General features: G+C 33.4%; 2 protein-coding genes across 7 annotated transcripts; one reads left to right on the top strand and one right to left on the bottom strand.

The window, feature by feature from the left end:
- Positions 4,440 to 8,990, top strand: LOC18613464. Of its 6 annotated transcripts, XR_001926179.1 has the most exons (4): positions 4,440 to 4,877; positions 5,146 to 5,429; positions 8,446 to 8,486; positions 8,609 to 8,990. XR_001926179.1 is itself a non-coding variant. In XM_007050705.2 (3 exons), the coding sequence occupies exons 1-2, from the start codon at positions 4,617 to 4,619 to the stop codon at positions 5,404 to 5,406; spliced, it is 522 nt and encodes a 173-aa protein (XP_007050767.2). In that variant the 5' UTR covers positions 4,440 to 4,616; the 3' UTR covers positions 5,407 to 5,429; positions 8,609 to 8,990. The 6 variants fall into 6 exon arrangements, 5 of the variants coding, with proteins under 5 accessions (XP_007050767.2, XP_007050770.2, XP_007050768.2 ...); XM_007050705.2 differs by lacking the exon at positions 8,446 to 8,486; XM_007050708.2 differs by having other exon boundaries at positions 8,446 to 8,990.
- Positions 9,202 to 11,872, bottom strand: LOC18613463 (short-chain dehydrogenase reductase 3a). Its single transcript, XM_007050704.2, has 3 exons — positions 11,757 to 11,872; positions 11,448 to 11,522; positions 9,202 to 10,133 (listed from the first exon to the last, which is right to left on the bottom strand). Exons 1-3 carry the CDS (start codon positions 11,774 to 11,776, stop codon positions 9,329 to 9,331), a joined length of 900 nt encoding a protein of 299 aa, XP_007050766.2. The 5' UTR covers positions 11,777 to 11,872; the 3' UTR covers positions 9,202 to 9,328.

The raw sequence follows: 13,071 nt of genomic DNA, 5'->3' as shown, positions 1-13,071 counted from the left end.
GACATACAGGGATAAGTTCTCTTGTCTCAGCAAGGGCTTTCTTATGTTGTGAATTTTTTAAAGTGTGGTCTTTCTATGAGAATGAATCAAACTGTAAATAAAGCAAGTTATATTAATACGTTTCATTGCGTTTCAAAAAAAAAAAAAGAAATATTAATACATTTCAACAAGTTTGCATTTAAGCAAGTGGATTTTCTGGGGTAATAGACTGAAGTCTTGCATGCTTACTCTAGATTTTTAAATGACATAAAATGTTTTTTTTTTTTAAAATAGAAATGAACTGTTCTAAACTTATTTTGGCTTTATTTTTAGCTTTCGGGACTCTTTTTTGCAATTTCTTCTTGATTATATTTTTGAACAAAAAGGAAAACTGACAGAAAATTGCCCATTAATAAATTTGTATGACATTACAGCTTCTTATAATATGAGCGAGCTTCAGGTGTGTTCCATCTGATGATGTAAATTTTTGAGAAAAAGCAGTGTCTTTTATCTTTCACGGTTTTAAGAATGTGGCCAGAGATTTGAATTATAATAACATGACTGAGAAAGATTACCAAGGACATATCAATTTACTAGCATTTCATTTTTTTATTGCATATTGTTTACTTAGTTTTGGCAAATGAATTACTGGTACACTACATGTCAAACTATTTAATATATATATGGAGAGAGAGCCTTAATTGAATATTTAATTAATAAAAAAATAATAAAATTTGCTGCCTTGAATCGTAATTGTTAGTTGTTTTAAGAGGAAATTGTGGGAAATGACCTTCATAGAAAAGTGACTTCAAAAATGACCATCTCTATAACTTTAACTGTTTTTAGCCAGTTTTTGGTATGACTTGACAATAATACCCTTTAAACAATTTCAGATAAATTAAAATGGTTTCAATTTTTTCTCTCTCGCCATCCAGATAAAAATTTCAAAATTAAATATCGATTTCTCTCTTTGCTCAAATATGTATATTTCTCCATCCAATTTGCAGATATGACATTAAACTCTTTCTTATTTTGTTTTATTTTTTTAAATGGTGGATCTTGGGGTTCTTAAGGGTGATGAACAGTGATTTTGCTCTTTGCAGGTAGCGATTTTGCTCAGGGAGAGAACAACTAAAGCATATTTGATGGGTTTTATGGTGGTTCACGGTTTTGTTGTGTCTGAGATTAAGATGATTGTTAAGCATGTTTGCTAGAGATTTTGATTTTTTTATAAGATTCTGAATTGAAATTATTCAATGAATATTTTGTTTTTGTATAAGGGGAATGAGCAAGACCTCCTGATAGAGATATATTTTCTCTTGCTTTAGAGGGTTATGAAGTTTTGTAACCTATCTTTTATGAAATGCAAAATTTCATGGCTTAGCAAAAAAAAATATGTAATTTAGGTTCTTGAGTTTGTTGGTTTATTCATAGAACCCCAAAATTGAGTTTACTGGTTTTTAGGTATTGCGTAACTTAATCACCATGTGACTAGTTTTTAGTCATTACGTAATTAGTTTTAGGTATTACTTGACTAGTTTTTATACATTGCATGACTGATTTTTAAGCAATGCATAAGTCACACAATGCCTTATAACTAGTCACGCAATGCCTTACTAACAAGTCACGCAATATCTTATAAAAAACTAGTCACGCAATACCGAAAGTCAGTCACGCAATGCCTTATCAGAAACCAGTCACGTAATGCCCAAAGTCAGTCACGCAATGCTTAAAAACTAGTCACATAATTTTCAAAAATCACCAAAACTACTGAATTTCATTTAACAAGATCAACAACTTCAAATGATACACCATATTCCATTTAACAACATAATTAACAAATATGAGTACTCAAAATATTCGAAAGTTTTTCTTCATATATCAAAAATCACTCTAAAATGTTTAAAAATACTCAAAACGCTCACAGGTTTTCTTCGTGTATCAAAAACTACTCCAAAATACTCAAAATGCTTAAACGTTTTTCTTTCTGATAAAGAATACTCCAGAAATGAATAGTATGGTGAGGAAAGCTCAAAAAATATAAGTCAGTTTGAGGTGCAAACTTAAACATACTTAACCCATTAATAGGTTTTGGGTTAAGGCTCGAAGCCTAGCGAATAGGTCAGTTTCATTAAGGACAATTTTGTCCAATTTTTTTCTCTTGGCTAAAAATAGATAAAATTATAAAAATGACTATTCTTAAAAACGCCTTATGCCTCAGGCTCATTTATAAAAAGCACACTTGTTTTAATGCATCAAACATCTATTTATCATTGCAGGAAGGCTTTTGATGTTTAGAACATTTACACTCACAGAGAAGACTGTTTAAAAAAAATCAAAGGTTCAGCATCAATAGGAATGGAGTGATACCGGATATTTGTGTTTTCTATTCTTCTTCTATCCATCCAAGTGTAGAAATTAATCAGGAAACTGTTTTGAGAGTTTGCCGTTTTCAACTTTACATGTTATTTACAAGCAGAAAAATTTCCATCACTTGGTTACTCTTTACATCTATTGGATATTTAAATGAATTTTTTAGTGTTGTGTCAAGAACGGCTTAATAATCTCAAAAGCCTAAAATTAAATATTTAAATTTTGCGAACTAACGGGTGGTCACAGATGCATGATTTTTGGAGTAAATTTAGTTAATGGTCCACCGGATCTCCCTTCAACACAAGTTCTCACTCCTAGTGAGCTTAAACGTCTTTGTTCTATTCCTCCAACATCTCAGTATAGTGTTTCAGAACCTTCTAAGGTTACATCTAGCAAGCAGCGCAACAACTGTTGCTCTGTCGGCAACCGGAGCTGCACCAAGTTACTGCTGCTTTTCCGGATAAGTGTACATTTTTGTGAATGCAAGAATGAAAAGCCACTTGCTTTGCATACTTGTTTCTTTATGTTCAGGTTTAGGTGAAATTTCTCTGTTTGAGTTGAATTGCCTAATTAATTGTCAGATGAAGTTGGCAACCGTAGCTCATCTCTTCTCCAAATTCTCCTATGGTTAAATTGATCGTTTCCAGAAATTGATTTTTTGAGAATATTCCTTGATCAAGTACGGAACTGCACTTGGAAGATCGGTTGATCTCAACCTCATCAGTGAGCTTGATCGAATGTTTGATTTTAAAGGAAGATTGATCAATGGAAGCAGCGGCTGGCATGTAACTTGTACTGATGATGAGGGGGACATGATGCTTCGTGGAGATTACCCATGGCAGTTAAGTGCTAAACCAAACACCAAATCTATTCAATAAACACCCCATCCCCCAACCTCCAAAAGAATGCATTAGTCATAAACTTAATCGTATGAGATTTGCTTTTAATGAGATGTCATCTCCATTACAGGAAATATCAGTACAGGTCCGAAGGATTGTCATCTGCCCAATGGAAGAAATTGACGTACTGAATCCAAGCTCACCAAATTCAACATCCCACTGAAAGCCCTTTGCTGAAGTCTTGGAAATCACCTGTATGGTGCGTTTTAGTGCCATCAGCCTCATCTGTTTAATGCCAATGCACCCTTTGTGAAATGAAGTGGTTTGTTCTATAAATTATGATGCTTTCAAAGAGATTTAAGCTATGCATCTCTGAATGCCACCATGCACATTACATAGGTGCAGCTGTGAGCTGTCTCCAAAGATGGATGTTGGCTTTTATGGAATAAAGAATTGGCTGTAAGAATATGATATCTGTAGCTAATATGCTTCTTGACCCTGGTACCCTGTAGATTTAGGTTGTGTAGTCAAGCTAGCTAAGGAGTGTTTAATGAAATCAAAATAAAGGCCATCTTTTTGGGTTGTGAATGTTCTAAGCACTTGGCCTCTACCCCCAAGAATTACGGTTCAATTCTCATCTTTCTTTTGAATTAGAGTTCAAAATTTAAATAGGTCCTACATATTTTTTTATAATAAGGAATGAGATAATTGGGAGTAATTAATTAATGGCAAAATATTTTTAAAAAATTCTTGAATTATTTCAAAATTTTTAAATAAGTTTTTGTGTTTTATGATGATCAAATAAGTCTTTATTTCTTATTTTAGATTAAACAAACTTTTATGATTAATGGTCATTATTAATTAAAATGTTAGTTGTAATATTATACTCACATGTCATTGATATGATGTTACCGTAATGAGTAAAAAATGCTATATGATAATATCATCATATTACATTAATATATCATATCACTATTTATTAAGATATGTTAATATGTCATATTAATCTCATATGACATAAAATGATTACTTAATATTTTGATTAACGTGAATAAATCAAATGTTAATAATAAAAATTTATTTTATTTAAAATAAAATTATAATAAATTAATTCAACGTAATAAAAAGTAAACTCTTCATTAATTTTTTTAAATAATTCAAAATTTTCTTATATGTTAGGTCTTAATTAAACAAACATGATGTAAATGAAAACGGCGCCGTTTACACGCGCTTTCTTATCCGAAACAGTAGCGGATATTAATATCTCAACTGGCAAACTCCCATACTCAACTGAGTGATCACCCACTCTTTTCCGGCCACCGATCAATTTTCCGTCCAAATTCGAGAAGGACTGTCTTCCTCCCTTTTGAAACAAGAAAAATCCCAGAGCAAACATCAGACAAATATAAATACTTTAACCAAACAATGAAATCCATATATTTCTCCTTCGCAACCGCAACGGCAACCATCTCGAATTCCGATGACCTTCGTAGGTCGCAAGCACGTTTCCCTCAGTCAGTTCCAACCCCTAATTTTCCTCTCAAAAGAACCCAGCGTTCGCTCGTTATTCTAAGATCACAGTCTTCTTCGGAGACACGAGGGAATCAGCAAGGACAAGACCCAGAAACCCTAGTGCAAGACCTGAGAGTTCCGGACTACTGGTTACTCCCTTCCAAGGCCTTGGAGGTACCAAACACTTAAATTTCTCTTTAATTTACTTCTTATAATTGGAATTGCTGTTTTGTCTTTTGCGTTCCAATTTTGTATATGTAAAACGTTTAACAATTCTGCATTACTTGCTTTCATTAAATAGCTTAGAGTCATTTATGTTCTTCTTTTGCTGTTTCTATGGCCTTATTGAATGAATTGAGAAGTTCTTTAGGTCTAAAACAATTAATTTATATACTTTGGCACCGGTTGTCTTAGGTGTCATAACGTCCATTTGTGTTTGTAGGAATCAGAATGGCTCAGGGTTACCCTGCATAAATGGTTGGATGATGAATACTGCCCAGAGGAAACAAATGTGGAGATCAGCAAGGTTGCTGCCCGGTCGTACTATGAATCTTTGTTAGAGAAACAACCAGACATCGGTGAGATCCTTTTGAAGATGGCTAGAGAACTAGAATCCATTTCTTATCAGGAAAGCTTCCATGGGGCATTCTCGTCAGCAAATGCAGCAATCAACTTAATTATTCAACGGATAGAGCAGCAGTAGGTTGAGTTCTTGACCAGTTGAAGGTCTGAAGAGTGCTCGGTATTTACAGTTTCAACTTGTTAGTGCTTTGAGTTGTTTTAATCCTTAATTGTGCATCATACATGTAATGTCCACTCTGTACTCTGTCTTACACTTTCTGAGAATTGAGTATCTGTTGTACCTCAAGGCTACAACTCTTGGTATTTTTACTGCAAAAAATCTGCGAATAGTATAGAAACATAACAAAAGTTGAATTCACGTTGAGGAAATTTTTTACTTATTAAGGTATTCCCTCTTCTATAGTAAATTCATGCCAGTAACTTGATCCATGAGCATCAAAGTCTGTAGGAGGAAGCATACTTACTTGTTGATATCTTGTATGGCATAAATCAGTGTTCATGATAAGTTCCTCAAATTTAAGGTAAAATGCAGCTTTGAAGTAAATATGGGTAGGAAATGTGATGTATACCATGAAAGTTCTTATGTCTGTGGGAAATTGTGTCTTGGGTTTGATAGTCCTATAATGATGCTTAGCATTCATGACTTGTTATAAGGAAATTTCAATATGGTATTCATTCAAATCAATGTGGTCTCTTATTCAGTATCCAGTGGATTTTATTTGCTCTCTTATCGAGTAGCAATGTAGTAGCCAGTAGGACATGTATGAGGACATTCTTTAAACTTAAGGGAAGTGATAGTTGCTATATTTTCTTTCCCCCTTGTCGTTGTCAATTTCCTATTTGGCATTGCATCTTTGGATAGCTCTGCTATTAGGAGGAGCTGATTTCTAATATTTTGTGGCTTAGCATATTCAGACCAGGACTAGGATTATTCCGGGTGTTACTCTAATGCTGGTGGTTAATGATCTGTTCGATGAACTGATCAAGGTTAAAGAGAGAATATAAGAGGACATTGATGTTACGATTGGTTATTGCCATAGAGTAACTATGTGAACATATACGTGACCTTATATACTAAACTAAGGCTTTGTTTGGTCAAACAACATTCTTTATCCATCTTTTCGTGTAATAAATTAACTTTTTCATTAATATATTGAGTGAGTAGTAAAATTATTGGTTTTGTATTTTAATTTACTTAATTTCCTTTCTTTCTTATTTTGATTTAAAATTCCTTACTCTAATGGTATCTGTTCAATAGGTTCCAGTTTCTCCTAATTCATTCAGCAATTCCCTTTTGAGTCTGATTATTTTTTAATTTTCATCTATTAATGTTACCTTTTGACTTAGAGGTAGAGTACTTTATTAGGAAGGATATAAAATCTCCATCTGTTTTACCAAACACTTAGTTAGAAGGAAAGAAGCAGAAAGGAAAGGAGGTACAAGGAAAACAGTTTGGTAGGAGGGAAATTAGAGGGAGGAAGAGAATGCATAGATTTGCATTTTTTTTCCCATCAAATCTAATCCTTCCAAATGTGACTATGTTTGATGAGAAGGAAGAGAAATAAAGGGAAGCATAGTAAATGAAAGATACAAAGGAAAGCTGTTTTTTCTTCTTAATGTTCGATTTTGATAATGCAAGGTGGAAATAAAAGGAAAGAAAGAGGTTACAGATAAAATTATAAATAAAATAATTAATTTAAGTAAAAAAGAGCAGTCTTTTTTTTAAAAAAAAAAAAAAGATAGATTTGAGGGAAAGAAAAAGTGCAAATCCATTATTTTTTTTCTTTTCGTCTTATTCTTTCCTATCAAAAGAAGGAAAGAAACATTATTTTCCTGTCACTTTTGGAAAGATTAGATTTTGAAGAAGAAAAAGTACAAATATATTCAATTGTCTTTTCCCTCTAACCAAATAATGAAAAAAAAATATTATTTTTCTTCTAATCTCTTTTTCTTTTATTAAAAGTGATGTTAAATTAATTATTTTATTTACAATTTTACCTTAATCTCTTTCTCTTCTTCTATTTTCCATTCTTCATATCAACCCGAAGGAAGGAAATACAATTTTTCTTTCCTAACCCATTTTTTTTCTTACCTCTATTTTCCTTTCTTTCTACCAAAGATAGTGTAAGTGTTGGAAGCCATAATTGGCAATGGTATGAAGGGGTCGTTCCCAAATTGATTTGACCATCGTGTCCGACCTAGCTAGTATTTTGAAGTGCAGATTCCAATTAGGATGATCTTAATTAAAGCCTGTTGTTGATAGCCTTGTTTTAATGATGAACTAAATAATACTGTATATGTAATCTTTAAACATAGCAATATCTAGACATAATATTTAAAAAATTCTTAAATTATTCATAAAAATTCATATAATCTCTTATTCTTTTATTACGTTCAATTAAACTTTCTATACTTTTATTTTTACTCAAATAAATTTTTATAACTAATGATTGATTAATTATTATTAGTCAAAATGTCATTTATCATTTTATGATATATAGTGCTCGCATGTTATAATGGATGATGATGTGGTATATTAATGTGACATAATGATATAATCATGTGATATTTTTACCATTTACATCAACACCACATGAGTATAAAATAACAGTAACATTTTAACTAATAACAATTAATTAAGTATTTGTTGTAAGAATTTATTTGATTCAAAATAAAAATACAGGAGTTTCATTGAACGTAATAAAAAATAGGAGTTAATTTGAATTTTTAAAATATTTCAAAACTTTTTTCAAATATTATGTCTAATATCTAACTATTTTATATGCAGAGGAAATACACATCCCACTTTTAGATCAATTTAAAAATTATTTTTTCTCTCTCTAGAACATATGAGAAAGATTTGGTTCCTTACATAAATACGTGACAAATGACAAATCCAAAAGTTATTATTATTATATTCTATTATTCCTGTAGCACAATGATAACTAAGTTAGATGAAACTGAAATGGCATTCCATATATAGACAACTCATGTTATATTAACTTTTTATGTTTGGTGAATCTTATAATTACACGTCTTTTTCACCGATGTGTGTCATGAAAGTTATAAGGTTTTCACCACCTATATGATAATGTCCATTCTTTTTTTGGTTTCATGCCTACTCTCTCTCAAAATCTCATTTCTGGATTCTGCATGTCAGGCAAGCTCTGGGTCAATTTAGGCTGTTCAGCGGTGGCCTAGGCAGTGATCTTCACCTTAATCTGTTTCCTTAATTATCTCTGGGAACAATGAATTACATGTTTCCATCTGTTATGCAACCTCATGTAGCAAAACTTGAGGTGATTTTGGTTGATTCTTTGCAGCTCCAGAAGACTTCATGCGCAAAGTTGTTATGGACCAATTCTGATCTTGAGGAATACCATGCTGAAGATCTCTTCCGGAGTGTTTTAAGTTCAAAATCTGTGAAGTTCACTACATTTGGCTTTTATGGTGAACAGATAGCGGTTCCTAACTTAAAGCACTTACAACAGAGTGCCCCATGCAAATTCCATGCTAGTTTAAGACTCCATAAGTTGTGCTAGTTTTCATTAAATATAACAGTTTATCCAAATTGTTTGATGGATAGTAGTATGTGTGTTTGCCATGTCTCTCGAAATCAGGCTGATGTATGCATCTTCACCCCTGAACCCCAAAAATAGCTTTGTGAACTGGTGCTGGCAAAAATCCAACTCCTCCCTTGTTCAATCTCTATAAGCAGTTTTGTGCTTGACAAAATAAAATAAGGGTCTCTTGTTACGCAAGTTTTGAGACCAGTTCTTGAAAAAAATGCTCTAATGCTTTCTCAAGTGACAATTTTTTTCCTTCTTTATAAGAGTTTTGAGATACTTCAGTTTAAACTAAATTCTGGTCATGTTGTGAAAACATAATGAAGGCCAACCATCTAAAATCAGAAGGTGCTTAAATTCATTTGTGTTTAGCTTATTGTTGATTCTCAGGACTTCAAATAACCAGAAGAAATTTGAAATTTACCAATCGTAATTCAATATTATATCCTTTGAGCAGCATTTACAACACTTCAAGTCTTACTGCAACTGATCTGGTGCAGGAAATTCCAATGTCTTAAATGATGTAAAACCTCCATCGACCACCAAATTATGCCCACTAACATACTTTGCATCATCAGATGCAAGATAGACTGCAGCATCAGCCACATCACCCGCTTCCAATGTAGCTTTACCTAGCACACCAGAATTATGTATCATTTTCACAAGCTTGTCAGCATCGAGGTGTGGATAAATCCTGCTCATCTCTTCTAATGTAAACGGAGTTGGAACTGCAAACGGTGATATGCAGTTGATGCGGATCCCATGCTGGCATAGCTCTGCCGCCATGGACTTAACCATTCCAATAACGGCAGATTTTGACACGCTATAAGTATGTTGAGCTAGTCCACCTATCATTCCTGTGACACTAGCTGTGCACAGAATGCAGCCAGTCCTACGTGGAATCATCACACGTGAGGCATGCTTGATCCCGGCCAAGACTCCTCGGACATTGATGCCTATGACTCTGTCGAAAACTGCAAGGTCGAGGTCAACAATGCTAGGAGGAGTGTAGCAAGGTACCCCCGCATTGTTGTACATAATATCCAGTTGCTTGTGTGTGGAGATGGTAAAATCAATAGCATTGGAAATATCTGACTCTTTTGTTACATCACAGGAAACAAAAGTGGCATTGGGTCCTAGTTCTTTTGCCGTGTCTTCACCAAGTTGGTGCTGTACATCAGCAATGACAACTTTGGCTCCATTACTAATGAACTTTGCTGCAGCTGCCTTGCCAATACCGCTTGCTGCCCCAGTGATTATTGCTACTTTGCCTTCTAGCTTGCTTTGATAGCAGTATACATAGCAGAAAAAATTTTAATTACCGCAAACAGACTAATTACTACTACCTTATATGTAATCAAAAGTCAAAGAAGAGTCGTAAAAAGTTAATGACATTCTCTTTTTTGTCACGCTTTTCCTTTTGTTTAGAACGTTTTAGTTTCGAAAGGGCCCCGATACATGAAGGCAAATACTTAGGCAACTGTTCTTACTAGCAGTTTTATTTATCTCAAAAATCAGAAAATATTTTAGAAGGGCAACTAAGATTTTAGCTTTTCTTTTCCGCGAAGTATCTTTGACTAGAGAACAATGTCGAATGTCCTGAGGTAGTGGTAGGATTAGTGGCATCCAGGTGGGATTGGGAAGAACTGAAGGGGTCACCATCAATAGGGAAGGCAAAAGGAAATGCAAAAAGAAGGGGTGAGAAGAACTGAAGAAAAATGCCTCTTTAAGCAGTAGTAGTAGAATTCTATTAGAACAAACTAACAAGAGACAATTTTCTATTCAAAAAGCTACCAATCCTTCCATCGGGTATCTTCCAAAGCTCAGACGTGCATTGTTTAGTTAATTAACAAATCCGCTCTGACGGCAATTTCCAATCAAAACCGTCAAGGGCGGGTACTACTAGAAAAAACAATTTCTTTTATACTTGATGGAAGATCTAATCTTCAGGGTCAAGTGGCCAGTTATGTAGCAATTCAAGACACCGCCCACATTTATTTATGTATGCTCAAGGATGATTTAAGCTTTGGTTTTTCATTATCTATGATGGACAATCATTTTCTTTCCACTCACAATTGGCGAACTGGAATCCAGTGGCAAAGGCCGAGCGAGAGTTGGCACTTGGCAGTGAGATTGGCCCTTCAAGGTTCAAGCCTTTACATTACTCTGCAAGTTCTAATGACGTTAAACTCTATCTCTATTTTTTGGATAATTTAATGGCATTAAACTCCAATTATCTAATAGCTTAAAAACTCATAAAGTTAGAAGTACGACCAAATGAAAATGAGGCACTTCAAATTAAAGTAAAATTATCTAACTTATTTTTGTACTTTTCCTATGAATTGGAAACTAAACCGACAAGGAACTAGACAAAAGTTTTGGATAGTCTGGTGGCACCGACCGGAGCTTCTGTCTTCAGATCACTCCGAGTTTATTAAGAGGGATGAGATTTAGATCTCTAATAAAATATTTGTATGTTGAAGTTATTATTGTTAGCTGGTAAAAACATGGAAATGCAATAATTACAAGAGTCTAACAACCAGTATATAATTCGAATAAAAAAAAAAGAGAAGATGCATAGAGAACATCGCCATACCTTCCGGTTTCTGTCGACAGTTCCCTGTCAAAAAAGCTCTGGACAAGTGAAGCTCTTGATATGGAGACATTTTTGCTGTTTTCACATTAGCAAACAAAATATAAGCTGTACGTCCAGCTGTATACACCATAAAAATAAAAGAAGAAAAGCATCCAGAAAACAGTGCAACAGATGATGGGGCTGTGCAAACAGGGTTGCCCATCTTATCAAAATGATGAGTTTTTACCTGAACTGTGACTCAAAAATTACTCAGAAGTGCAAAAGAAGAAGACCCAAAGACCTCAAAAGAAAAAACATGAAGAAACTGACCTTAATCCAATCCTGAACATGCTATCTCTGATGGAATATGGTGCTGAAGGATGGAGAGAGAGAGAGAAGGTAAGGTGGGTATGCTATTTTGAGCTTCTGCCAAGTGAGGGCCCGTAAGGAAGGAAACAGAGACGAAAGAGATGTCTACACATCGTCACCATAATGCCCCATTGGTTGAACCAGTCCATTTGATTTTACCTTTGATATAATCATATGACTAGAAAGAATTGGTCAAGTTGCAAGGGTAATATTGTCATGGGGTTGAATCAATGTTATCTTTAGCTTATTTGACTTCATAAGATGACGGAATATATGTAATTAAAATATTTTTGGTGAAAGCCTAAAAGGAATCAAGTCTTTCATCTTGCAAGGAATGGAACCAATAAAACTACAAGTCTACTATACAGTCCAGATAGTTGTAAAATATTCTTATCCTATTCCTAGATACAGCAAATCAACGAATCAAATCTTTAAAAGTTACTTAGAACTATATTAGTTATCACCATAACCTTCTGTATTAAGTAGCATTTAATTCAACTACTAGTAATCATTAAGCAAAGTAAGTGTTTTGTCAAGATATGCTAGAATATTTTGGTTGAGAAATCAAACGGACCTCCCAGAATGATAAAAGTTTGTAGTAATTTACTTTGTATTAATCTTTCTTGCAATTTAAGTTGGTTTAATTATGTAATTAGTTCTTTTATTGTGTTAAAATGGTGAATTTAATCCTTATACAATAATTTATAAAAATTAAATCTATTTACTTTCCAAAGTTGACAGTGTCAATATAATCATTAACGGTGTTAAATTTTTCACTTATTTATATTAAGATGACATTTGGTTGTGTTTATATGATATTTTCTTATTGATATGACCTTGAATCTGATGACATGATAATAATGATGTGGCATTTTACGAATGATGCAACGATAATATTGACATGTCATGATCAAGCACTTATATGGATTTTATGAATAGTGACATAAAATTGTCTAGTGTGAGGATTTTATGAGTACTGAGGTGAAATTATCTAATGTGAAGTTATCATGAGGAATTTATTACTATAAAATGGAAAAAACGTATAAACTACCCAAACACGCACTAGACATAAAATTTATTTAGATTTTTTAGTTATATCTACAAGTTAGTTTTTATGGTTTTCTTGTTTATGGTCTAATCAAGTAAAAGAACTAAATCTAACTAGAATCCTACAAAAAAAAGACCAAATCGATCACATTTTCATCCTAATCACAACCTTTTCAAGATCAAAAAATTATCACAATCTCACTTGGAATTTCTAAAAAAAATTGAGAAA

Source organism: Theobroma cacao, chromosome 1 (genome assembly GCF_000208745.1).
Source record: "Theobroma cacao cultivar B97-61/B2 chromosome 1, Criollo_cocoa_genome_V2, whole genome shotgun sequence".
Taxonomy (NCBI): domain Eukaryota; kingdom Viridiplantae; phylum Streptophyta; class Magnoliopsida; order Malvales; family Malvaceae; genus Theobroma; species Theobroma cacao.
This window is presented reverse-complemented; position numbering and strand designations above follow the sequence as displayed.

Bases quoted from the DNA above. Each gene is read 5' to 3' on its own strand.
- LOC18613464 (XM_007050705.2), top strand. From the start codon at position 4,617: ATGAAATCCATATATTTCTCCTTCGCAACCGCAACGGCAACCATCTCG. The intron at 4,878-5,145 runs GTACCAAACACT...TTGTGTTTGTAG, and splicing joins TCCCTTCCAAGGCCTTGGAG to GAATCAGAATGGCTCAGGGT.
- LOC18613463 (XM_007050704.2), bottom strand. From the start codon at position 11,776: ATGTTCAGGATTGGATTAAG. The intron at 11,523-11,756 runs GTCAGTTTCTTC...ATGTGAAAACAG, and splicing joins ATGTTCAGGATTGGATTAAG to CAAAAATGTCTCCATATCAA. The intron at 10,134-11,447 runs GTATGGCGATGT...CTGCTATCAAAG, and splicing joins CTGTCGACAGAAACCGGAAG to CAAGCTAGAAGGCAAAGTAG.